This window comes from Lates calcarifer, linkage group LG10 (genome assembly GCF_001640805.2).
Source record: "Lates calcarifer isolate ASB-BC8 linkage group LG10, TLL_Latcal_v3, whole genome shotgun sequence".
Classification (NCBI taxonomy): domain Eukaryota; kingdom Metazoa; phylum Chordata; class Actinopteri; family Centropomidae; genus Lates; species Lates calcarifer.
Window position 1 is genome coordinate 15,887,417 of NC_066842.1, and position 27,241 is coordinate 15,914,657.

At 40.7% G+C, this 27,241-nt stretch overlaps 3 protein-coding genes across 4 annotated transcripts; 1 reads left to right on the top strand and 2 right to left on the bottom strand.

The window, feature by feature from the left end:
• Nucleotides 1–653: 653 nt before the first annotated feature.
• Nucleotides 654–4,703, bottom strand: tmem263 (transmembrane protein 263). 2 transcript variants are annotated; one of them, XM_018664106.2, is made up of 3 exons: nucleotides 4,542–4,703; nucleotides 2,935–3,005; nucleotides 654–2,309 (listed from the first exon to the last, which is right to left on the bottom strand). In XM_018664106.2, exons 2-3 carry the CDS (start codon nucleotides 2,999–3,001, stop codon nucleotides 2,011–2,013), a joined length of 366 nt encoding a protein of 121 aa, XP_018519622.1. In that variant the 5' UTR covers nucleotides 3,002–3,005; nucleotides 4,542–4,703; the 3' UTR covers nucleotides 654–2,010. The 2 variants fall into 2 exon arrangements, with proteins under 2 accessions (XP_018519622.1, XP_018519623.1); XM_018664107.2 differs by having other exon boundaries at nucleotides 2,935–3,029; nucleotides 4,542–4,699.
• Nucleotides 4,704–4,875: 172 nt separating this feature from the next.
• Nucleotides 4,876–16,522, top strand: si:dkey-103i16.6 (SIRT1 domain-containing protein). Its single transcript, XM_051073448.1, has 8 exons — nucleotides 4,876–6,178; nucleotides 11,914–12,148; nucleotides 12,855–13,067; nucleotides 13,234–13,466; nucleotides 13,589–13,689; nucleotides 13,785–13,946; nucleotides 14,055–14,267; nucleotides 14,463–16,522. The coding sequence occupies exons 2-8, from the start codon at nucleotides 11,922–11,924 to the stop codon at nucleotides 14,646–14,648; spliced, it is 1,335 nt and encodes a 444-aa protein (XP_050929405.1). The 5' UTR covers nucleotides 4,876–6,178; nucleotides 11,914–11,921; the 3' UTR covers nucleotides 14,649–16,522.
• Nucleotides 15,093–26,467, bottom strand: ric8b (RIC8 guanine nucleotide exchange factor B). Its single transcript, XM_018664101.2, is given in 11 exon segments — nucleotides 15,093–17,726; nucleotides 19,865–19,984; nucleotides 20,109–20,253; nucleotides 20,448–20,592; nucleotides 20,889–20,984; nucleotides 21,433–21,583; nucleotides 23,119–23,186; nucleotides 23,188–23,214; nucleotides 25,015–25,644; nucleotides 25,733–25,780; nucleotides 26,253–26,467. Coding segments are annotated over 11 exon segments (1,623 nt in total). The 5' UTR covers nucleotides 26,337–26,467; the 3' UTR covers nucleotides 15,093–17,617.
• Between the last annotated feature and the right edge of the window lie 774 nt (nucleotides 26,468–27,241).

Below are 27,241 nucleotides of genomic sequence, written 5' to 3' on the forward strand. Positions count from 1 at the left end.
AACATTTAAGGACAAATCAGAGGAAATATTAAAGTGCGTACAGCAACCGTGCTTCATTATAACTGAGATTGTACCTCACTATTTCAAATAAATGCAGTATGTTGAATATAGCATCACAAAGACATTATCGACGGTGTACATTTTTATTTAATTTCAATAGTTAATTGAATCCCACTGGAAAAAAACTTCCCTTATTGATATCATCCAAAGGCTACTGATCTTTTTGTTCTGCAGAAATCTAAAGTTATTTTCTTCAGTAGAGGAGAGAGCAGAGTACATAAAGTTTTATATTTACAGATTGATTATTAAGGATATATACAGTAGCTAATGAACTAAAGAATGTAATAAAATATCTATGGTAGAGGTTTTCGTACAACCAAGATACAAACTACTGAAAAGAGTCATACTGAAATGTCACATCAGTATTGGCTGTAGAGAGAAAAAAGACACTTTGAACAATAAAAGTGATTCTACAAAAAATATAAATACATTTAAAAGTCTACAAATAGAGCTTTAAAGATGCAGATCAGAATCTGAAATAAAACATGTAGAAATTTTGGACTTAATAATAAACTGAAATTTTCAATGTTAGGATCATTCAAGAAAAAGTTTTGTAACACTCATTTTGTGACTGATGGAACACAATACAGTACTTACACAACATTCAGCATGTGTTTTATTTAGACAAGTTCTGAAAGTAATATTGACATTTTTTCTTTATAAATGCTCACTGTTAAGCAAACTTCCAAACATTCAGCAACACTGATAAAACATAATCTACATCATCCATCACAACTTGAATAGCATTTTACAGTTAATGTTAATTTTTCTTAAATCTGCCTTTACATGTTTGTCAGCTTAAAATGTACTTGACACTTGAAATTCAGACTGTATTGTCAAGAAATCCAGCCATCAGATTGCTACAACAATAAACACGGTCACCCTAAGGAACATGGAGGAGCACTGGAGAAACGTTAGGGTTGAGAACAAAATGTCTTTGGTACAGTAGCAGAGATTTATGCCATTATCAAGCTTCTGTGGCAGATTTATTTTTCCAAGGGAACATGTTAACATACCTCGATCTGAGTGCGACATTAACAGACATGTCACAGCAAGTATCAAAATGTAGTTAGTCAAAGGAAGTGTAACGTGTACAATGTTAGTGAATGAACTTAAACTCAACAAGCACAGTCACAGTGATTCAATTAACACTGTAACTGGAAATAAAAAGTTCATTACAACCAAAATCTTCTACTTTTTAAATATTATGACACAATACTTCTTGTAATAAACTGGACACTATCTCAAAAGTAGGAGTTGCCTTCCACTGAGCTGACAATATAACTTCCAGAGAGAAATATGAATTCAGAGGAAAACTAAAACTGTCGCAACAATACACAGGTAAAATATCCACAGTCCACAGCCAGCGGGCAATTTAGATATGAAACATCAAGCATCTTTGATCAGACTTATTTAAAGGTCTTAAAGGTGATTAACTGAAGTGTTTGTCAGTTGACGGTGAAATATTCCCAATCACCAAGAAACACCTCGTGTCAGTTATATATCGTCATTGATCAGTGATTGTCTTGCAAGTGAAAGTTGAGTGCATTTACACTCTGAGCTGTTCTCTTCCTGTGCTAAGGTTAGCTAATGCGACAGGTACAACAGTTTACAGTCAAAACAGTGTTGTGGCTTATTATAAAACATGAAACACAGACAGGTAGTTATAATCTGGTGTGTTTTCCTCTAACAACAGTCTGAGAGTCTTTGTTGGTTCTTGCTTTGCAGGTCCTTGCCACGTAACTGTATGAATGTGGGTTCACCAACAATCACATAAACAAAAACAAACTAACTAAAGAAATAAATGAAGCTGAGACCCCACACCAAAATGTGTACACTGAACTTTTAAGTCCTTTTTTGGTCTTTTCCTGCTCATAAACCCTAAAACAGGCAAACACAGTGTGAGCTCATACAACTCAGCTGTGTGTGTTCACTCTCCTCCTCACCCCATCAGTCAGACTTGTCCTTCTTTTTGCCTCCTCCTATGGGAACTTTGCTGACCACTGCAGAACCGACAGCGCTCACTCCTCCAGCTACAGCGCACACTCCTCCTTTAACCAGCCCCACTCCCATGGCAGGCACGGCGGCTACAGAGGTGACCGCGGTCTTGGTAAGGTCCAGACCCTTTCCTCCTATCCAGGTCACGCCGCCCACCGTCGCTCCTAAAGCTCCCTTGGTGACACCGTACACGCCCCCCGCCAACCTGCCGAACATGCCCGGCTGTGTCTGTGGGTGGTCCTTGTTGTTGTCTGATTTAAAAACAACAAAAGCAGCATTTTAAATTGTCCATGACACTTGGGCTGCATCTTATTTTAATTATCAGCTACACACTAAATTTCTTTCTTTCTTTTGTTTTTGGTTAATTGATCAATCATTTAGTTCATGTAAGAAAATAATGAATCACTCATTTTTGGTTTAAAAAATGGCTTAATGGGGCCTCCTGGTGGCCTATGGGTTTAAGACGCTGGCCATGTAATCACACCACCACAGATTTCCTGTCATTTCTTTGCTGTCCCTGCCAATTAAAAGCAAAACTGACAGAAAAAAATACTTCAAGCAAGAAGCTGGCACTCTTCTATGTTTTTGTTACCATCTAAAAATTGCAGTTTGTCTCTCAATACTTTCTGGCAACTCAAAATATAATATAAAGGCAGAGTTCATAGTAAAGAAGTACAACGTGTCTGATTTATGTGGGTTTTTTTTATTACAATGGGTCAAAATAAACTATATCAAGCATTGGCTGCACATATTTACAGTATGTAACTGAAGAGGAGAGCATGAATGTAAAAAGATTTTTCAAAACCATGGAACTGGGGTTGGGAGGGGATGAACAGAAATGTCTTCTTATCAAAAGACCTTTGCAACTGAACTTACCTGTAACTTCTGGCTCATCTTTGAGGTATGCAGGCATGTCCTCAGGCACCTGCTCCGCCTGACTCATCTCTCTGGGATAGAAAACGATACTATTACTGAGAAAGACAATGACACACACAATAAACACAAATTCTGCAAAATTACATCCAACAGTGCTCCTGCCTCCCAAAAGACTTTTCTCCCTGGGATCCTTAGAACATGTCTGTTATGACGTAAATCTGTGCCTCTGCTTGTTGTTGCATATTTTTATGTCTTGTATGTTAAGAGGTCAACAGCAGAAACAAATCCTGATCTTTTACATTTTTTAATTATTTCAAAATCTCAGATTGAATTATCCTACACAGCAATCAATAGTTTCACCTTGCTCTACCTTGTAAAGCATTTACTTTGAATTGAACTGTGATTGTGATGAGGCTGCGTACTGTACATGTTATTAAACACATTTATTCAAACAGACAGTGTTTTATATGTAACAGAAAGCCTGAACCTGAGTGATAATGTTAGGAATGTGGCTGTAATAGGCACAGGGCATGTTAAGAAAATAAAGCTTGCTTTGGGTGTGCTGCTGATCCCAAAACAAGGCAGACCTGTTCACAGTCACACAGCCATACTACAGGTTTAGAAACACACAGCAGGGACAGACTTTATAAACTTAAAACCACCGATGTTGAAATATTAGATGTTTAATATTAAAAGTAGCAGTAGTAGTAACTGGCCTCTAAACTGTATTTAAAAACAACAACAACAACAACAACAAAAACATCCATATTGTCAAATCGGAAATGATACACCAGCTTTCCTGACTTTTTATTTAATCTGAAAACACTGTTTGACTTTGACTATAGATCGCATGCTGTTTTGATTCAGCCGTAATGTCATTTTTTAGATCTTGGAAACTGTATAAAGCCTTGTTGAGAAGTTATGAAATCTGCTCAGACGAAAGAGTCGTTAAGTTTACGATGAAGAAAGGGGAAAGTAATATTACTTCACAGGAAGCGTTTGGCAGCTGTGGCGACAGTTAAGTACAATCATCGTGTATATCATGGGTCTCTGATAAAACACGTTAATATAAGTGAGTAATTAGTTGAATAAAGGCCTAACGTCTACGTTAAATGTTGTACGTTAGCTAGGTACAACATTTGTTAACTGCGCGTACGTTAACTTTACGTCAACCTAAGCTAACGTAAACAGGCAGTTAAAACGCGACTTGATTAAAAGTTGTCGAGTTTCTGTACTTTTAAAGCTAAAAAATAACTGGACTGGTGATTATCACGCCTAACTACAGTATGTGGTGGTTCTGTTGTCAGTCTGAGCGCCATGAGCATATTAATATTTATAGACTCTCCTGGCTGAGACGAGCAAACAGACACGTCACTCTCGAAACACAGAACATCATTTTAACGTTTTGAACCGTTAATAACCTCCATGTTTATCAGTGTTTCATCAGGCTGTGTCTCGGTCGAGAGAGTTTGCTTTGTGGCTTGTCTGCGAGATAATACGGTTCAGTTGTGTTTTTTTCATAAGTGACGCTGCTGGTTCTGCAGAAGTTCTCATGGCTGACTCTTATTAACACAAACTACACAACAACCAGCTAGTTCAGCACTTACCTTGATTTGTAACGATAACAAACGGATCCAGTCTACTGTACAGTATGTGTACGGCGCTTAAAACTAACAAAGCAAAAATAATTTTCAGGTTTTAAGGCCTGCAATTATGCAGCTGGTAGTGGTGAAGCTGACTTAGTGTTGTCTGTCTCTGACTGTTTTTGGGAGGAGGACCTCAGTCTCCACCCAGAAAAGCACACAGAGGTACACACTGTCCACAGACTGGAGCTCCAGCTGCTGGTTGACTTTACAAAAACACACGTCATGCAAACACAAGTTAGTATTGTGTGTTTGTGTGTGATAATAGCTATCAGGGTTGTGCAGTATTTGCAGTTCACTCTATCACAACTGTGCAAAAAAATGTATTTTTAAATTACTTTAAAAAATATTTTAAAATTCATTTGTGCAGAGCCGCTGAGTATAACTTTTGCAGGGAGGGGACACTCACACTGATGGGAATATCACAACACTACCTCCTCCACTCAGACTGACAGTGGTGGAAGTCCTTATTTTAGATCCTAAATCAAATCAAATTTGATTTTGAATGTATTTTATCACTGGAAAGAGTAAAAATGCATCAATGCTTGATCACCAACCAGGCAAAGCAGAGAACTGCTCCATGACCTCAGGACCCCATCCTGGAGGCCACATTTTTGCCAGCTAGTTTGTTGTGATACGATTATTTTCAAATTAGTTTGGGGATATGTAAATAACATGATAAAGTGAAATGATTAGGGCCTTCATGCCTATCTGTTTTATAGAGGAGACCTTTGTGAACATGTGTTCATTCCATTAATAAAAGAGCTCCCATTATGGACTCATTTGTGCATGAATGTAGAAGAAAGCCTAAGTTAATCTCCACTCCAGATACAACTATGATAACCAATATAAACATTTGCAAAACATTTTAACTATTAAGACATCTATCTATGCATTTATCCACCCATTTGTTATCTTCACATATTTATCTTGTACAGGGCTTTGAGTGAGCTCTATCTGAGCTCACAGCGGGTCAGAGGCAGGGTGGGATCTGCACCTGCACAGGTCACCTGTCTAAAAATACTGTTAAGACTCAAATTTGAAATGCAAAAATGAAAAGTGAGTACCAGCGAGACTGTTTGTTTTCAGGTATAAATCCACAGTAACAAAATATCTACAGTCTAGATATGTTATTATTACAACCTTAATGAAGCTAACATTTACTGCAGGACTGTTTTATGTGACTGATTAACTGGTAACTGACTATGACATCCACAGTTCCCACTTGCCTCCCAGTTTAATTTGAAGCTGGAAACCGGAAACTCCTAGTACCACGTGACTCCGGCTCTGTTTCCCGCCCGTATTCGTAATGAATTATTTAGTACCCGGAAACAGCGGCGGAGTGACAGCTCTGTCCTGTAAAACTTACTCTCCGGGCTGCGTTCAGATAAAGAGCCTGTGCTAGAGAAGAGGGAAACGTCTTTACTACAAATGACCCAGATGTTGTTGACCTGACTGCATCGGCTGGTGGACTCACAAACTCAGGAGTTTGATGTTAAAGAGGCTCAGCGAGTTGTGAAACATCCCAAGTGGCCCAGCAGTTTGCAGCAGTCTGCCGTCGTCTTTTCATCCTCCACAAGTTCCGCCTTCTGCAAAGACAGGTAGCTAAAAACAATGATGTTAATGATATCCTTTTTATAACGGTGATTGTATTATTTGTTATTAGCACAGGATTGAAAAAAACAGAGTCATTGATTTCCTGCAGAGTGGAGCTGAATTAGCCCATAAACATGTTTCAAGGAAAAAAGGATGTATATATATATATATATATATATATATATATATATATATATATATATATATATATATATTAATTTCACTCCGTAATCACGACCACATTAGTGTGATTAAGAGCAGCTGAGTATGTAATGAGTCCCTGTGCTTTTTTTTAGAGAGATAAAAGCCTAAGTTTCTAGACTGTCCTCAGGCAGTTCACTTTTTGAATGTTTTGTTTACTTCATGTGACACTGCTCAGTCTGAGAATAAAAAGGCTGTTTCTCTCTAATGAAAAACAGTTATGTATCCCCTAAGTTTAAAGCCTCCTTTCCAAAATCTGCTTTTGGTCCTATTGTTCCTAAACATGTTTGAGCTTCACTTTGCAGAGTGACGTCTGTGCAGCTACCACATCTGCTTCTCTGTGCTCACCTTAAATACTCTGCTTGTAATGTATCTATGTATCTATAAGGTATCAGCAGTCGTGGTCCAAAGTGAAACTTGCACCTGTGTGATGTGGAAACCTGCAATGCACACACACACACACACACACACACACTGAGACTGGACTTTTTTTAGTGAAGTCAGAGACATCTTGTGTCCAGCTGTTAAACACCAACTATTATTCTAAGAGTATTTTTTATTTCTCAACACGTCTGGAGGGGATTTTTTATATAACTGAATCCAGTAATGCTTGTACATTCATGTTACACATGCATAAAAATTGTAAAATCACTGTATAAAACGTTTTTAAAAAAGATGTCCACCACAAGACTTGTCAGTTTAATAAGCATCCAAAACAACACAAGATATACTATTCATTTTGTAATGATATAAAACAGAGCAAACCAAAATTTCTAAGACATTTATCAGAATTATGTTTAACTTTTGCTGATCGAGTAATCAAATCACTTTCAGCTACACAAGGTATATAATCTGCTTACCATCATGTAACTGAAGCAGCTCCATTTTGTGCTTGTGCCACATGTTATCTCTGTGTCACCAAGACAAATGGCTGTGAACTGACTGATTTAACAGGGTTAACAGTGAGTGGAAATCAAACTTTGTGGCTCTTTGTGAACCAGTAAACCCTCATGGAGAAGCTGCTAACAGTTAGCACAGTGTATGTTGCGTTGATGGTTTTTCAAAATGGACTGTTTTTCATCATATGTAATGAGATGTGAGCTCCAGCAGGTGGCAGTGTAGCCTCACTGCTAGTAACTGCTGCAAAATCTGAGACTGGATGCAAAGAATTTGTCAACTTATTTTATCTGAGCGTCTGAATTCACTCAGCAGTTGTACAGGAAGGGGAAAGTGTTGCAAGTTCAAAAGTGATTCTTTTCTTTTCTAAAATCAGGATTTGGTCACACATAGTTTGATGCAAAGTGTCCTCAGCAACAGACTTTGCTAACAGGCTGAGTTACTGTTATTTTTATTATAACTTAAAGGTAAAAACTACAAAGGTCTATGACTGACCGTCGTGACTGCTTTAGTGCTGAAACATTTAATCATTTAAACAATTGATAACTTCTTTCCAGCTGCTTTTTCCCTATCATTAAAATACGTACCAATGTATTCAATCAAATATTAATGGGTTTAAAACTGAGATTTCAAATAAAAAAATCACCTTAGTATGAGCATTTTCATTGTTTTCTAACATCACAGAGACTAAATACTTACCCCATTAATTGGCAGATTAATATATAAGCTATGATGATAATGATGGCTTGTTGCAGGATGACGTAAAAGCACAGTGATTACTTTCAGATCCTGTCGTCTAAAAACAATCTGCATGTACGTACAAATAACATCACATCCCATTATTGGTTGATTGGTGTTTAATTTAGGGCTGGTGCTTCCTCAGAGGAGTAACAGGACAAGAGTCATTAGTTAGTCATCGACCCACCGGACAAAATTAGCTCTCCACCACCCACCTTCAGCTCTGTGTGAGCAAACAATATACTAACACAAATTAGGACTCGCTGCTTTGTGTCAATTGAGGGTCCAACAAAGATGCTACACAGAGTGATATGTCATTAGTGAGCAGGTGGGGAAGGAGAACATAGAGCTGTTGCCTCTCCAACTAAGTAATGAAGAGGTTTCCATGGTGACCGGGCTGCCTGGTGCCGTCCCTGCTTTTTTTGGGGGGTGGGGGTGCTGCAGAGATCAAAGTTGGCTGTCCTCAATTCTGCTGTAAGTGGAGGGTTAAATGGTGGGGCTGCAGGGGAAAAGCCCCTCATTAAACTTAACCAAATCTCCTTTAAGACACAGCTGACATGTTACTCACCAGGTACATGTTGTTCACAGTCAATGAGGATCTGTTTTTGGATTTGTTACCTTTTTTTTCCACTCAGGCAAAAGATTTATACTGGACACAAAAAAAACAAAACAAAAAAAAAAAATTGCCACTGCTAATTATAGACAAAAGGCAGTTTATTAGTACACTATATTATCAGGAACATCATTATGAAGAATACAAACTCAGTTACAACTGATTTAACTTGACCATTGTACAATACAGGAAAAAAATAAAGATAAACTTACCAGACTTGCCTTAGCTAGTTTAATTCCTTATAAGCAGACCTGTTGATATATTGTTGAGATGATGATAGTTGCTGTTTGTGTTGTATTGTATATAAGCAAAACTGTCAAACATTTTTGGTTTCATCTTCTTAAATGTGAGGATTTGTTGCCTTTTCTCTTTTTTTATTTGATCGAAAATTGAATATCATTGGTTTTGGACTGTTGGTCAGAGAAAGTAAGGGATTTGAAAACGACACTTTAAGGCACTGGGAAATTGTGATGGCCATTTTTTACTGTTTGGGTAAGGGAAGATAATCTTTGTTACAGTATTGCAGTTGTTTTTAGTAAAGCATGAAAAACAGCCTGTATGCTGGAAAAAACAGTCTTTGTTGTCATTACCCTCTACACTGAGTTTTCACTTCTGTTGCATGTTTAGACCTCCTCTCACAACTGTGTGGGTGTGTGCAGACTGTTTTTAATGGAGCTTTTTTTACAGCAAACATTTCGTCTAGCAAAGGTGTGTTTGGTAACATTAACAGTGGTTCAGCACTGTTATGGTCTGTATCGTGTCCCGGTCAGTTGTTCTAGTGATCCAGGGGAATGCAGTGTTATTAACTACACTTGTGCTTTTGCTCCTGTGACCATAGCCCATATAGTTTGGTGTTATTTGCCAGCAGACTGTAGCTTTGCCCTCCCTAAGCCTGACTGGAGGTCTAATCAGTGTGACTGGAAACACCTGTGTGGGTGTGCAAGGTCTTTACATAGCTAAATGAAATGGGGATAAAAGATGTTGTTGTGGTTTTTAGCATTTAAACTTCTGTTCTTTCCATTTATTGTTGGGTCGTTCTCCTGTGTGTGTGTCTTCATATTCACTAGATAAAGTTTATTATCTTTAGATGATCTTTGAATCTCACATTGATGTAGTGTTTCAGACAAGAACTTCTGTTTTATCAGTGAGCAGTAGATGTTGAGGCAATGTTTCATGTTTTTATTCATTTTTGTTTATTTGACACAAACTTTTTACCTGCTGCTGGGTCCTAGCCTCTGAAGTTATAAAAGGATTACTTTTGTAAATGTATTTTTTTTTTTTTTTTTTTTTTTTTTTTTTTTTAGGGTGTGTGTGGGAGTAATGGTAAGAACCACGGTGTGCCAAGTGTTGTAAGACTGTCCTAATTCAGTGACTGTAACCCTCATATGAGCAGCTACACTCCTGGTGGTCTGGTACTGGGACACACTGGGTTCAGCTTTTTGACTGGGGAGAGTCGCGAGAACAAGTAGAGTGAAAAGCCAAGAAAGAGGAGGGAGGAGGGGGTGAGGCTCTCAAATCCTATTTAAGCCTTTTGTCATTTATACAGGGATTTATTTGTCATTAAAGAATAATAACAGCATTTGTGGCACAATTAGGCCTTTATCAGATAAAACGTGGACATTTAAAACACTGAAGGGAAATTTGATTTGATCTCATAGCACATCACTTGTGCGCCTGCGCATGCACCTTACCTTGCTTAAGATTTTTTTCCATTCAGTAAACTTTGACCTTTGCTGCTGTTTTGACTGGTTGTAACCTGCCGCTGTCTTCACCTTGACACAGATTTCTCCGGCCACATTGACTTTTGGTTTTCTGTAGATGAGCTCCCATGTTCAAGTTAACATTTTTCCCATGAGTCAAGTTTAATTTAATTTCATAATTTCCAAGAAGGAATTCGGCCAATGTATGTTTTCCCAAATGCGACTGCAGTGTTAGAGAGTGGCCTGATCATGTAGATGTGTTGGGTCTACTGCTGCTGCACTGCACCATCTGTGTGTGACCTTAATAACTGGGCTGGTGATTTATTGCCTGTACTCAGCAGTGTCTTTTTGAGAGGAGCCCAGACAAAAGCTGAGACCCTCAACCTCCTGCTGTTTTTAATAGTTCTTTAGGATGTGCAGAAGAAAAAAAACAGTAGTGATGGGGGGGCTTCTGCCTTTTTTAAGAAGGCAAAGTGAAAGAATATTGAGTGCCTAAAATGAAAGTAATTTGGAGAGTGTGACATTTTTAGATAGCTCAATGGGTTTTCTGCAAAACTTTTTAGAGCCAACATTAATATCAGTTTTAAGTTTGTTTATCACTAATTTTCTTTAAATTGTAATGTAGCAATTAAAGACAAGCATTCATATGTTATTTTCTGGCCATGCTGCTGCTTTGTAAACCTCCAGTGACCCCTCCTCTCCTCTCCCATCTCCCCCCTCCGGAGGGCGATAAGGTGCTGGAGAAGAGCTCATCTTATCTCCCCGCTGCCCTCTGAGGCAGTCGTGTTTTATGGGTTGTAGCTCTTTTGTTTCCTTGTCCTCTGCCTCTCCCTGATCACTCACACTCATTCCTCATGGAAGTTGTTTGAAGGCCTAGAATAGCTTTGGAAAGAAGCCCCCTCCTCCACCTCCTCCTCTCTCTCCTCTTCTTCTTCTACTCCTCTGTTCCCTCTTTATTGAATCCCGCCTCCATATCATTTATCTCTGCTCCCTCCACCCCCACCTTTCCCTCAGTTTGAGGGGGCCGTTAGGGGGCATCCTCTTTTCTCTCCCAGCTGGGTTTGTTGACACACAGTCAATCTAAGGTTCTTTTTCACCTCTGCCACCCCTCTTTTTAACTCTCACCCCCCCACCCCCCTCCACACCCCACAGCTTGACCCTCCGCTTTCCCTGAACAGTAAAGCTGCCACAGCTGTGGACTGTATTAGCATAGCTGCTTGGGGGGGTTACTAAATATATTGCAGCCGTTACCTTTTGTTCAACAGTTTGACAGTTTTATAAACATTTCAGCTTCTCTCCGTGCAAAGGGAGTGAGCAGGAAAGGATGCTGTGATGATTTCAGTGTAACAACTTTTTAAATATGGGACACAGAAGACGGAGGGAAAAAAACACATCACTGGAAACAAGTCAATATCTCATTAGTGCATTCAAAGAAAATCAAACCAAAAAGAAAGTGAATTGAAAAAAACATGTTTGGGAAAATTAAAATGTCATTTGGATAAATCTCGTTTCAACATTACAGCTCATAAACAATGATTGATGTTTCATTTAGGCTGAATCAATTCATTTTTTTCTTTCTTGCTGTCAACAGGTGTTGGAATGAACAGGTCCAGGTCCAGCTGGAATAAAAAAGCCCCCCAACCTCCGGTCACCAGGATAACCCGCAGCTCCAGCTCCCAGGCCAGGCACCCTGACCCCGCTGAGTCTCTGGACTCTGGGCCAGGCCCGTATGGAAAACAACGAAAGAAGCAGGCCGACTCGGCTTTGGCCCAGGACCTCAGCCAAATGAGTGTGAGCGGACAGGATGTTTATACCCTCCAGGTGAGGCCACACAACAGTGACTTTACACTGTATGAATATTAAAAAGGAGAAAGGAAGGGAATATTACAGCTCTCAGCAATCGAGAGAAGTCATGGGAAAAACACTGTGTTGTCAAGATCAGTGAAGATGGAATATAATAAAAGAAAACATGCATTAGTAAGTAGGAAAATGACCACTACATATACTTAAATGCCCATATGTACATACATTTGTATATACATGAAACAGTCATTTAAACTACACAACCCCTGGTTGAAGTGGACAAATTTTCTGGTGTCCTGTATACTGTAGTTCAGTCAGTATGTTAAAGTGTGTAAGTGTGCAGCAGCTAGCTAGGTCTGGATTCACATTTGTAATCCAATTCAAAACAAACCCATGTGTCTAAAGCCTTGCCAGCTGCCTTGTGAGGCTGTATTGGAGCTAGATGCTAATGCTAACATTTTGATCTGATAGTGGCCTAGAGGTCAGAAGATTCTTCCTCTGAGGAACACAAATGTACACACACAAATTAAAACTCTGTAAAACTCTCAGAGAAAATGAGTATCTTGAGTTGCGTGGCCCTGGCCCTGTCATTTACGCACCCTCTCACATCTCTTTTGCTATCTGAATATTTAGATCGGATAAACCCTGACAATTTAAAAAGATATTAAGTATTTTTGTTGTGTTATTATGTTGGTGATAGTTCCATATTTGTCTTTTCCTGCTTTCCAGTAAGGGAAAGATGTCCAAATATAGCAGTGACCCTGTGCAGGACAGTCAGTCCTCTGGGTCCAGATCTGCTCAGGGCAGCCTGTCTGCTACCAAGTCATCATCCCGGGGTGGCCTCGCCTCTGTGGCTCGACTGGTGAAGCTCGGCCGCTGTAAGAACGTGGTGGTGGTGGCTGGAGCAGGAATCAGCACAGCCAGCGGCATCCCGGACTTTAGGTTGGTGTCTTTGAGTTTGTTCTTTCTAAACCCTCATCTTTATCCTTCTCTCTACCATTATTTGCACTGTGCTTCAGTGTAAATCTGTTCAGTGGTTATAGAGACAGACTGGGTGAGCTTTAATGAGAAATGAACATGTAAAAATGTCTCTCTTCCCTTTTTTCAGAACTCCAGGAACTGGTCTTTATGCCAACTTGGAGAAGTACAACATCCCTTACCCAGAGGCCATTTTCAACATCGACTACTTCTCCAACGACCCACAGCCTTTCTTCTCCCTGGCCAAAGCTCTGTATCCTGGCAGCCACCGACCCAACTACATACACTACTTCATCCGAATGCTTCATCACAAAGGCCTGCTGCTCCGAATGTACACACAGAACATTGATGGACTGGAGAAATGTGAGTGAGAACATCCAAACATACACAATAACATGTAGTCCAAATGCATACTGTCAGTTCTTCAATAGATGACCTTTGTTGCTCTTAATGTTCGTTGTAATACTTGCTAATTTTCTTCACAGTATGTGGCATCCCAGACGACAAACTTGTGGAAGCTCACGGTAGTTTTGCCACAGCTTCCTGCCACTTGTGCTACACTCCGTACCCTGCTGAGGAGGCTAAGGTATGTCTGCCTCTGTGATCTAAAACCAAACATAACTCAGTAATTCCCTGCATTTAGAGCAAGAGTCATATTTCCTGTATTTGTTTATTTCGCAGTGCGCTATTATGAATGACAAAGTTCCCATATGCACATTCTGTGCTGCTACAGTCAAACCTGATGTTGTGTTTTTTGGAGAGGACCTTCCTCAGAAGTATTTCCTCCACACGAAAGACTTCCCCAAAGCAGACCTGCTAATCATTATGGGCACATCTCTGCAGGTGAACACCAACATTTTTCAGTATCTGTCCTCATTACTCTTTCATTGTTTTTTGAGAAGGTAAATGTTTAGCTCAGTTATCATCTGAACAAAAAACTCATTCTTTCAGATTGAGCCATTTGCCAGCCTGGTGAACACGGTGCGCTCCACGGTGCCACGTCTGCTCCTGAACCGACACGCTGTGGGTTCCTTTGAGAAGGTCCCACTGCGGAGAGGAGACCACATGGAGCTGGGCGACCTGGAGGATACAGTCCGGAGGTTTGCTGAAATGCTCGGCTGGAACAACGAGATCGAAGAGCTGATGAGGAGTCAGGAAACAGTGGTGAGTTCTGTCTTAAGCACTAGGCTTCTTGCAGGTTATTTAAGTCTCTGTTAAGGTTCTTTTTTAAAGAAAAGGAAAGAAAAGGTTCTAGTGATCAAACCCAAGCCAGTCCCACATACTCATGCAACTTAAGTATCTCTGGCCTCTGTTCTTAAAAACACTCCTGCTGACTGTAAAAATAATTTCTCTCTGCAGAGCATCCCTACACTGATAAACAGTGGACAGGTGCCTTTCCAGGGCAGAGGTACATCAGAGCCTCCAGGGGGGATGGAAACATCCAGGTCCAGACCAGGAGGTCAAAGAGCAGCCAGCAGTGGCAGCGAGGAGACGGACTCAGAGACGGACAGCAAGAGCTCTGCATCATCCAACCTGAGTCACTGACGCTGTGTGTTTCATTGAGGACAACACTGGAAAGGTCTGAGACAAGTTTCCTCAGTTCACACTAAGACTGCTCTCCCGTTAACTGTCCACGCATTTCTGTCCAGGTTATTTTATAATCTTACCTCTTCATCAGAGCGTTTGATGTTTATTCTGTGTTCATATGTACAAATCAAAAGGTTTATCAACTTCAACAACCATATTTAAAGCACTTATGGAGTTATTACGGGGGAGTGCCTCCATCCAGAACACTAGTAAATGTTTGAGCCCTGTAACAAAAATTTTAATGGTTTTGCAAGTGTTCTTCTACAACAGCAACAACCTATTAATGTTTAATATCAGCACAACACTGTATTTTAAACAATATTTAATAAAGGTATTATGTAATTTGCACCTTTTCTGCCCTTTATATGATTTCCGATGTATGGGTCCAAAAAAGACAAAAACTCATATTCTCCAGTTTATTAACTTTTCAGTGGACACCTCACTACATAAAATAAGAGTGGTGCTATTTACAGTATGTAAAGAATGTGCAAAAAGAACAAAATGATTCTCATAACATAGTCTTTCCAGATGGAGAGAAGGTGATCAACATGCAATTTAAATTTATCCTGTGATGATTGTGGAGGGAAAAGAAGGCATTTACATGGGAGTGTGAGAGAAAGAACTGTGATCCACGGATGCATGTTAAAGGGAAAAACCTGAAGAAATGAGAGGAGACCCCAAACAAATGGCCACTGGATGATTTAAGTATGGAAACTGTGTGACTCTTATGCTATGGCCTTTGCAGCCTCAGACTGCTGATCTATGACAAGGTGCATTGAAGCTGTTGTGGCAGCTCATGGTGGCCTCGCACCTTTACTAAGACACTTAATGTTGGTTGTCCCTTTAATTTGTCACCCAAATTATCTGCATTGTTCTTGGTGTGAAGAGGCAGTAGTATTCACAGGTCAGGTGAAACGTACGCTCACTATCAAACAACTGAGCTTAATCCTGTGATAACATGTGACACATGTTCTCTGGTTAAAGCAATTTTCATTTTCTCTAGATTGTAATCAGCAATTAAAAGACTTTTTTTCTCCTTTACAACAAATGTATCAGTAATCCAAAGCAGGATTACAATTAGGAAGCCAAATCTGTTGATTTGAAACTTGTATCTCATCATGCCGCTGACTTCAGAACTGGCAGCTTTTACATTTAATCAAAAATTGTACCAACACAAAGAAAAAATATTCTGTTTATACATAGACTAAACCTGTGGATTTATATAAAATTAGCCAAAATTTCAATCTAGAAAACAAATCACGTTACTGAGAACTGATTTAACATCATGCAGATTTGGCAAGAGTAATGTAGATTAGAAAACAATCATTTCAGTTTACACATTTCTTTGTCAAGAGTCCACAACAGGCAGAAAACATCTCATCTGTTTACTATTGTCCACCACAGGAAGCTGTAGCATCTCTTCATTCTAAATGAAAAGAGGAAGTTTTCTTGTCCAAAACACCTTTCAGTGACATGACAGTAAGCAACAAGCCCTGAATCCAGAAAGTTTCCTTGGCGACTAACTGATGTGCAACATTCATGATAATTACACAACCAAATATAGATTCACTGTGAGCTGCAAGTTCAAACTATCCACATTGGCACTGCCTGATTTCTAACTATACATCAATCCTGTGGTCCAGTCTGGACAGGCCCCATGATTTTAAACCGAGGAGAAACTTCATTGTTAACAGTTTATACTATGATTTCATGTTTAAATGTGTGTGTATAATGTGCACTTGAATTATCTAGAGATACAAACAGTGGACAAAACATGTAGCAGAAAAATAATCAAGAGAAACTTAAAAAAAAAAAAAAAGTCAAAAAGAAAAGCACAGGTGAAGGAATGATAATTTAAGATTCAATTACACTTTTAACAAACTATGACAACAGTGTTTTCCATGAGAAACACATGATCCAGCAAACATTATGTTACCTACCTCTACCCTCTCAACTTAGGAAGAAAGTAACACAAATGATGAAGGTGCGACAGTAACCACAGAGGCCTCCTATGCATTATAGTGCATTGCACATCCAAGTCCACTTCCACTTTGAAGAATGGCTTTCGGCAGCAACAAGGCCCCTAAAGTCTCCTGTGAAATGTTGAGCTATGTCCCATTTCAGGGCTGGATCATCTTAAGTGCCATTTCTAGACTGAGTATGCCGTAGCGAGCCGACAAGACCTGAACCATTTCAAAGGATACTCTGAATGAGGCTGAGGAAGGAAGAGTTTCTAGTCTGGAGTGTATAATTTTCAGCCCTCACTATCCCACAATCCACTGCACATTGGACAATTGTTTGTTGATGTGATAAGTTAAACCACATCACCTTGAACAAACTGCAAAACTTGGCCACATCACATTTACCTGATAGCGTATTTGCATTCGAGTGGTCATGAGTCTGGTAGATGTCAGCTGAACTATAAAGTGACAGTAATTAGAAGTTATAAGGACCCTTAACATTATAACTTGTAAGGTTAACTCTGGTCAGCCAATTTAGGGCTACTTCCTAATGATAAAGTGGGCTCAACAAGTTGAAAAGAGGCGCCTCAATCCACCGTTTGGGTTTCTGTGTGGGTAGAAGTCACACAACACACTACTACTACTACTACTGATGACTGCCATTATTTTAACTAGACTAATTTATAGGGTGCTATTTGTACAGCATGTGGATGTTTTGTCTGACAGCTACTCTCAGTTAAACATTTCCTGATCCAGCTCATGTAAGGGCTTTTTTGTGTAGACAGCTACACTCTGTTGACTGTAGATTTTTAGACTTTCTCTTTCGGCATTTTGCTCCTCTGAAAGACCCTCCTTCATGGGTACCATCCTCCAAAAGAAAGGATTCAGCCCTTGAAATGGGACACAGCTTAAGATGGGAGGCCTGATGGGCTTAGTCTGGAAAATGTGGCCTCAATGTGCAGAGCACTAGTCAGAGTCTGATCCTGAGTTGTCCTCAGATCGATCACAGAGTGTTTCTTCAAGAGGCGCTAACGTCCCATCCGGCCTGACGCCCATGGGTCGAATCACGTTCTGCCTGTAGACACAAAGACGAGAACATTAGATACATGGATGGAGATAAGTTAGATAAGAGGACTGCGTCAGAGCAAACATATAAACACTTGTCTTCTTGTGTATTTTCAGAGTTCACAAAATTTGTAGACAAAACCCAGCTCTGTTCAGGACCCTTTGTGTTGGGACAGTCCCAAAGAGGGTTTTCACTGGTACATCTTTACTCTCTTACATCCAGAACTCGAGGACCCTCTCTCAACAAACCCCTCCCCCCCTTCATGGACACTGGCCCCTGTCTGGCCATCCTCTCTCCCTTCTCCCCTCCTCTCCTGTGGCAGTTTAATTACAGGATCAGCGCTCAGACTAATCTCCTCAAAGCCACGGCTGCCCCTTCATCCTAATCCAATTATACCTGCACTGTGTGTCACCACTCCCTCTCTGATGATTTATCATCAAAGATTAAAAGAGGACCCATTATCATTCATTTGAAAGATTCAAATACAAATGGCCATGTAATTCCTGCTGATTCCTGCAATTAAAATTCACTTGATCCTGCAAAAACTACAGGTTAAGTTCTTTAAAAGGAGATGGAGGACAACTGTGGGGTTGTTCAATCTGAGAACGTCATAACATTGATTTAATACCATTTCACAGATGAAACCTGTAGAGAGGCATCAGCAGTCCACAGCCTCATATCACTGCTCAAAGTCAGCAGGTACAATGAGGACTAACAAGACAAAACAAACAAAAACATGGACCACCATCTCTCCCAATTAGAGAAGGAAAAAAAAAAACCACCATCTCCTCTCCTACTCATCAGTGACAGAGGCCTGGGCATCTGGCAGATGTGAGGGGTGGTGGTGGTGGTGGTGGGTGGGGCTGCAGAATATGTGCTAATTGGAGGATCAGTTAAGCAGTTAGGGGAGCGCATTCTTGCAGGGCTTTGACCGATCTCCTTAGAGCAGAGAGTGTAGTGAGGAAGCACCTCTCAGTCATCACTACGTCTCCTTCACTGTGGAGGAGAAGAAAGAGGATGCAGCCTCAGAAAGGAATCTTCCTCTTCTGGCCGCACGTGCCTCATTACAGCTCAACCCCCTCTTTTGGCCCGGCAATGACGAGGTCAGCTTTCTTATGTCTGCGCATTTGTTCACCCGCGTCTCTCCTTCTCTTCGTCCACGTTCCACCCAAATTGCTTTGTCTAGCTGTACCTCTGTCTCAGTCCACTCCCTGTCTGGCCAATGATTGGCTCCTCAGAATGAGAAGAATAAAGTCGGGACACGTGTTATTAAAAACCTGAATGCGGCACATAAAGGAACCGGGACCGACAAGCCGACTCTGTGTGCCAATTAGGTGATAATTAATGGAGTGGTGGTAATGATGCTGCAGCGGCGTGCCGGCAGCTTCCATTTACTCTGGCTGAATGCTGCAGCGTGCTGGAAGTCCGGGCCTAATTGAAGCTGCCGCTAACGGCAAGAGATTCTTCCTTTGATGAATCGGTTGGCAGGGAGAGAGCTCACTGTTACTTTTGTATAGGCATCGTGCTTGACTAACGTTAGCGTCTGCTCGCTAAGGAAAGGTCAACATAAATGTAGAAGGGCCCTTTGCAGAGGGAACAATAAATAATATGATAATTTGAGCAGGGAAAGCAACAGTTGTTCAAAGAGAAGAAAAGTCAATCATGTTAGTCGAGATTTTGCAAAAGGAAACGTAATTGATTATTTGTCAAAGAATTCTGTGTTTGTCCCATTTGTTTGTTTCTTAGCAGGATACCTGAAAAAACTTTTTTCAAATCAATCCCTCTATTCAATTTTCCATTATACAGATGCCCCCTGTCATCACATACCAACAAATCATCAACAGTAGACATGGCAACCTGCTTCTTGCCATTCTTCTAGAGAACTACTGTCTCCTCTTACATACAGTACTAAACATCACAAAAACCTGTCAAACCTGTTGGTGTGGCTCTAGATCCAAAAATCTGAACCTGGACAGGATTAAACTTAAAACTTAAACTTTTTGCCCTAACCAACACAGCCCCTCCAGTTATTGAAGGCACAGTGCTGTTTTTGGCCTGAACACCTGTTAGCTTAAATATAAATAATCCAATACATTTATCTTATGACCTTCTAAGTGCTGATGAAGATTCTGCAGAGGTATTGTTACCTTGACAACTTGTCAAACATATTGACCAGTTTCTGGGCTTCATACTCCTTCTGCTCCTCTGTCATCTCTTCGATTGGGTTCGGCATCGGTTCCTCCACGTGACCAGTGATGGGGTTGATGCTGAAACAGGCAGAAGAGCAAGCTTAATGTACAGCTGTGAATGAATTCATATATTATCAATGCGTATGCAACAATAACATAAGATTGTCAGAGCTTTATTCTAAGCCCTGGGCTGACTACTCACAAGGGTTTGGCAGACTTGTATTCCTCTGTATCTGAGTCTTCATCTTCAGAGTACTGAGTCTCTCCCCTCCCTCCTCCGAGAAGTCCTCGAGCCACCAGCAGTCCTGCTGCGTTCCCATATCCTGTGTACTTCAACAGGTTGTCCACTGGAAGATGAAATCACAAATACACAAAGGGGTGTTGCGTCACATATAAACAATGATGAGCCAAACTGCAGTTATACTAATGCAGGAGTCACTGAGTACAGACATTACTCCTGCTGCTATTCCCTTATTCTTTCATCTGATCTGCTGTAATCCCTGTTTGTCCTGTGACCCGACCACTGCTCGCCCCCTCTTACCACTCTCTTTGCAAAGAACGAAGAGAAACTCTGCAGCCGTCTGCTTCACACCCATGTCAACATGAGTCATAAGGCGAACCAGCTTGTTTCTGATGGCGGTGCCAATTTCTGGTCTGATCTTCACATCTTTCAGTGGGGGAAGTACCTGAAAATGAAAAGATTTTCAATAGTTCAGATTAGTGTTTTTTATTATTCTCATGTCACTATAAACCAGGCTGTTAAACCAAGCCACTGGATAATGAGCACAGAATACAGTCACACACTTTTATATAGCTATAATGTAATTACAGTCTGGTTAGTGTCCTGTTGAGATTTCTGTACTTTACTCGGACAATTTATGAACTCAGCTGCTCACCTTCCATATTAAAGATGCAACTCAGACAGAGCACCAGAAATGCAACACAGACTCTCTCTCTCTAAATCTGTTTGCAGCTACTGTACCTGAGCTTTGATATATCTGCGGATCTCTCTGTGGTGTCTGGATCCTTCAGTCAGAAGGCTGAGCACCGGAGTGAGTCCCTCTTTGTAGTTGGAGCCCTGCTTGGAGTGACACAGACCACAAACACTTCACAAGCTGCCCCAGCTGCTCGAGCTGCAACACTGGATAGAAGTCCACCAGTAACGCACACATGGGTAATATGAAGGAAAATTAAGTAAAGACAGGGTGGGCAGATGAGAAACGGAGTGATATGCAGTAAGACTCTGTGTGAAGATGAGAGACGGTGTACAACACACACTCAGATAAGAGCCCAGCCAGGGACTTTTGTCATGTCTCTCATGTTTCCTGTATCTCTGTACCAAGGCTTGCTGCATGTGAGTCTACCTGTGTTTGAAATATGTGTATCTTTGCTCAAAATATTTCTGTTATGTTTCGTACTGTCAGTTACAACAAGTGCACTATCTGCAACAAATGAACATGTATGTTGAACGAGTAATCAGTAATCTTTCGGTGTGTTCTGTATTGGCTGCAGAGGATGAACTTTACCTTGTCAATCCTCTTCTCCATGAAGTCTAGTAACACCTGGACTGCATCCATGTTTTTCCCACCATATTTCTCAAGTCCTCCCTGGACAGGCACGTCGATTAACACGTCCAGGCAGGACACAGGCAGGTTGTTAAGCAGGTTGACGGCATGGCTGAGAGTAAAAAAATGAATAAATTGTATTTTTTAATTATGCAAACCTTACTTGAGAGGATAAAATCAGTGGTTTCTGAGATGGTGCTGCCAAAGTGAAGAGGTCAAAATCTAAAAAATGAGGTTTAAGTAGTAAAGAGGATGATTAATAGATGAAAGCTTTGGAACAACAGCTTTTGAAAAGATGAAAGCTTTGGAGCAGTTTGCCTGAGAAGAGTTGATCCAAAGTCAAAGACCCTTGATGGCAAAGGACCAGTCACCTCTTGTTTTTAATCTACGTTTTGGAACAGCTGATGGGGAGATGCCAGATGACCTCAGGGTGCGATCTGGCTCACGTCGGTGTAAACAGGCATCTTATTAATAACTTTTCTAACATGCATCTGTCCACACTGTTTAATCTACAGATTCTGTCCAGACAGCAACTTAAGGGAAATAATGTTTTATATTTGAGAGGGGTAGAGAGAGACATTAGGTTTTATGTCCACTTTAGTAATTGTGCTCCATGCACAAGCCATACCTGCTGCGTTTTAAACAAGCTGAACAAGAGGGGAATACCTCAATAAAACAAGAAACCAGAGTAGTAAATAGTTTTAATCTAAATCCAGATTGCAGGAGTGTTGGGCCACACTATTCCTGATTTCCCAGCCAAACACGCCCTTGGTTAGTTTGTCTCTGTATACTTAGACATGTGGACAAATTATAGTAAAACGTTCCCTCCCTAACTGCTGGTGGATTCATCAAGCCACTGAGATTATCTGACAGTTGTGAAATTGACATTTTTATACTTTACCACTGTTTTAAACATTAGCCAGTAAATATTTTTACTGAGTAAGTTTGACTAATCCTAATTAAGTCAACATATTAATATAACTAAGTAGTTTAGTCACTCCCATGACCAGGTCAGCCATCAGCCTGACAGGTCAAGAGGCACATCAATCACCTTTACATGACACTGTTTAAATTTCAGTCCATGGCCAAAGATTCTTGGCATTCCTGCATTAAATTACCATGAGAATTAGATACTGCTGCAGTATTACGACAAGCTAAACGCATTTAGAAGATGAAACACCCCACAAAGCTCCAAAGAAACATCTTTGTTTTGCCTTAAGTGTTTGTTCCCATGACGCTGCAGTCTGCCACCATCAGCTATCTGTCTTAATTTGTAGTGAGCTGCGAACTCACAGCAGCTCGACGGACACTTGGTGCTTGTCCGAAGTGGGTGCTTACATGCACATCAGCAGCAGGTGATTTTCCAGTGCCGTACATGGACCTAGTTTGCTGAGTGGTGGAAGTAAGTTGTTGATCTGTGTGCTTTTCTATGCAAATCAGTTTCAACTGACGTTTGTCAAATCTCTCAGCTCTGCAGCAGTGTTCTTGTTCAACACACAAGCACCAGAGACAGAGGTGAAGATGCACAATTACATCCAGTAAGCTACTAAACATAGAAGCATTGTCGGACTGAGCCATTTTGTGCTGGTTTTGCACCCTTTCACATGCTGTACAGAGCGCCTACATTCAATACTGTAGCTCTCTCACCTGTGTGCTTCCTCTGTTTTCACCTCTGTCTCAGTCTTCAGCATCAACAGATGACGCAGGATGGCAGCGAATCAGTCGAAACTGGTGGTCATCCTCCTATCAAATCAAGGATGTACAAAAACATTAATTCCAAGCCAACCTTTTAACTGTTCAGAGAAACAGCCAAAACAGTAAGGGAAAAAAAAACACTTAAACTACAAGGACAGGAAGCCTGGAAGCAAAGGCCTAACTGCAAACTATAGGTACATGAACATTTAAAGAGGCATCACAACCGGTCTAAAGAAAAATAAGAGCAAAGCACAGAGGCAGTCTGAGGTGAAAGCTTTTTCTTGGGATTCAAAAAAGAAAGAGGAAGGGAAGTTTAGATTTCTAAGACCTCAAATAGAAAAGCGGGGTTATACATGAGCCTAAGAAGTAAAATTAAATGAAGTCATTATGATTTAAACGGTGTTAGAGGCTGCCTTTGTGGTTGTGTTTCCTTTTCAATCTAAATCGCATGAAATATGGCAAGCATGTTTGAAATACACTCTGAGACAAGACTGACAAGTTTCACTCAGATTCTCTAAAATCAGCTAGAACACTTAAACTACATCAGTCACAACTAAAACGTATTACATTCCTGACATATTGCCCTTGAGCATATGTTCTAAATATCAGCTAATCTGATTCACAGAATAAGAAGATACAAGTTCTGGTCTGTGTTTGTAGCCCATGAAAGAGAGAGAGAGTGTGTCATGTATGAGTAGCCTGAATACTGGAAAATACTGGAAAATATGGTAAGCTTAAAATCCACCTCTTTCACAGAGGATATTTTGACATGTCACAGTGAAAAAAATCCCAGGTGTAAATAATACATTAAATGACAGCTGAGTTTAATTTGGCTCTTCCAGTATCAAAGTCCTGGTGCATGCTGCCTAACTGTCACACCGGCATGTCTTATTGGGACACATTGTTACTGTCATTAGTGACACCTGCACATTTATACTGTAACAAGACAATGAGGTGAAAAAGGCCTATTCTGGATTGAATATTGTTGACAGTGGCTGAAAGACTAGGGTTATTACACAAACTAAATAAGAAAGTCTGTGCTTGCTCTGTCCAATTAGTCGTTATTTCATGATTAACTGAAACTATTGGAAAACCAGTTTAATACTGACACACATATAAATGGATTTATATGAAGCAGATTTTAGTTTTTTAAAGGGTGTCAGCTGGTAGATAGACTCATGAATCACTGTCTCCTAAATGAACCTTAAATTCTCCTTGTAGACATCTTGAGCTGTTGTAGATGGAAAAGCACATGTATATCTAATAACATTAACAATGGCTGTGCACCATTTACACGTCAGACTGGCTCGTTTGTTTCATAAGGTCTCCCCCACACACCTGATATTGAATTCACCATTGACTATCATGGCTGTCCTGGCCCTTTAAGAGCCACAGATTAATGCAGTTAAGAGTTTGCGTATAAACTGAATGTTGAAGATGTTATCTTAACTTGTTTTAATCAAGTTGCTCCACATTTTGTCACAGTTACATTGTGGGGATTCAGCTGATGTGTTTACCAGGAGTCACTGATAGTGAATTAGCAGTGAGAGGTTGAGTGCCTTCCCCAGAAAGATGTAAACAGGACAAATGGTTAGTGATTCACATAATTCAGCTGTTGTGGGGATTGGTTATATGATCTTTGTGGCTGAGGACAGTCTAATCCATAATTGAGCAAATGACTGAGCCAGGAAACATTTACCTTTACATACCTAATCTGTTCCAAAATCCTCCATTCATACTTATATCAGCGTCATAAAACAAACTGTAATTAGTGACGTGCAATGTGACTCCCTACTGTCTCATTACACACTTTACAGCCTTTGCAACACATAACCATAACACACTCACCTCACCACCAGCGTCAGACAGAGTGAGGTTGAACAAGGCCTTGAGTGCTTCCATTGCTCGCTCATTGTCCTCTGCAGGCATGGGCAGGGCCTGTGGATCTGGACGGGCCGCTTCATAGGGGCCTACCCAGCGCACATCGAGGGTGTGCTCCAGGACCTCTGTCAATAGTCTCACCGCATGCCATTCTCTCCTCAAAACCCCCCTAACATCAGGCCGCAGGGCAGACAGCAGGAAAAGAAGGCGCAGTGTGAACAGGCCCACCTCGTGATGCCATGTGCGGGCTGTATGCAGGCTGGCACACAGGCCGTGAGCCAGCTGCACATCTACACTGACCTGCTGAGCTGCAGGGCTGTTGAATACCACATTGCATAGGCACTTCAACGCCTCCACCACCACCCTCTCCTCCTCCTCTGACTGTGTGTCTTCCTGAGAGCTTGTCTGGTTATCACCTCCTTCCTCTCCAGCGTGCAGCCTCGCCATTCTTCCCAGGATCAAGATGCCTTCCCTGGTGGCTACAGGTGCGAGGACACGCTTGTCTCTGGACAGGATGCGGAGAGTCTCCAAACATGTCTTCTGACAGCTGGGCTGCACCTGTCTCCCAAGTACTGACAACACACTCTGACACAGCTTCTGCAATGATAGAAAAACACTCCCATTACAGCAAAACAGGACTAACTTAGTCATATAATAACAACCTGCTCAGATAAACAACACTTACACTCCGCAGTGCTTCTTCCTTTGGGTCAAAAGTGAAGGTGTGACTGTTCTGAAACAGAAATGATGCTCATTGATGACACAGAGCCACTAATAGTAAACATGCCTTATAACAAATGTTTGCTGTGGTTTTATTTTGGCAACCAACACTTAACACCATTGCTCAAATAAGTCTCAACCTCTTGAAAACGAACATAAATGCCTCCAAGATACTTCAAACATATAGCTAAAGTTTGCTAGCAGTGCTGTTTGATACAGGCAGCATTAGCATCATCAGCACTACGTGGGTGTTGTAAACAATGTATCAAGCTCCTGTTTGGCTCGTTCATAGTTTTGCTGCTAACATGTTTAACGATTCAACACTAGATGTCATATGACAGTGCTAACATCAGTTTAATTGGCCATTAATATGTTTAGCTAACTCAAAGTTAGCATAGCTGTTCGGCTAACTAGCTAACGTTAGCATTGCCGTTTGTTTTGGTTGACGTAAAAAAAAAAAAGAAACGAGCAGAGTCGCGTCTCACCTCTCGATTATACTGCTGCAGAAGCTTCTCGATTTCCTCCTCGTTGGCAGTTTCAAGCTGCGACAAGATATTATTCAAATCCATGGCGGATATCTAAAGAAAACGGATAGGCAGTTTGGTTTTGACGTTACCAATGACTGTTGTGCAGCTAGCGAGCTAGCTGTCAGGCTAGCTTAGCGTGTGTGTGTGTGTGTGTGAGAGAGAGAGAGAGAGAGAGAGAGAGAGAGAGAGAAAGGGAGCGAGAGGGAGAGAAAGAGAGTCAGGTGCTGTCAACAAGGAAACTCCCCTGACTGTCTCCATCAGCAGCAGAGTTGTCCTGCTCTCCACTGGGTTTATTCAGTATTCAGCACAAATATACAGTATCCGTGCGCTCACTTATTCCACTCAACAGTCAGCTGGTTATATTCAACACAAGATATCTGATCTGTAACTCTCACATTAATATTCTTATAACTGTCACCAAGTGTGAATGACATCCTCTTTTCCAGGCAGGACACATGTGGCCTATGCATATATGTAAATGTATAGTATATGTGGTCCCTATGTTATTTAAAAAGATCAAATAAACAAAGGAATCAGAACAAGCATGTAAACAACTAAACATGCACCAGTCAGCTTTAGTAGTTAAACACTAATGGTTGGAAAAGGGATGAAATGTCAGGAAATGTAAAGAAAACATGCAAATGAACACAGGAAAATGAGGATCAAGACTTAGTTTTGACTTTGTGGCTCACGTTGTGTAATTTTAAAATTAATCAATTTAAAAGCCAGTCAGGCTTATTCAGAATATTATTATATATCCCATCAGAGGTTTGGGTACTTGTGGTGTCAAAATACTTTGTTTTGAAGCAAGTTGTGCAAACATAATGTCTTCTTGTTAATCTGTTCAGTGTACCTGCTGTTGCTGCACTGGCATTGCCAATGAAACTGACTTTGATTCTTTATAAAGCAATTCTTAAATAAAATGTACTCACATTCTAAAGAAAATA

Bases quoted from the DNA above. Each gene is read 5' to 3' on its own strand.
- si:dkey-103i16.6 (XM_051073448.1), top strand. From the start codon at position 11,922: ATGAACAGGTCCAGGTCCAGCTGGAATAAAAAAGCCCCCCAACCTCCG. The intron at 12,149-12,854 runs GCCACACAACAG...CCTGCTTTCCAG, and splicing joins GTTTATACCCTCCAGGTGAG to TAAGGGAAAGATGTCCAAAT. The intron at 13,690-13,784 runs GTATGTCTGCCT...TTTATTTCGCAG, and splicing joins ACCCTGCTGAGGAGGCTAAG to TGCGCTATTATGAATGACAA.
- tmem263 (XM_018664106.2), bottom strand. From the start codon at position 3,001: ATGAGTCAGGCGGAGCAGGTGCCTGAGGACATGCCTGCATACCTCAAA. The intron at 2,310-2,934 runs GTAAGTTCAGTT...TTTTTAAATCAG, and splicing joins AGATGAGCCAGAAGTTACAG to ACAACAACAAGGACCACCCA.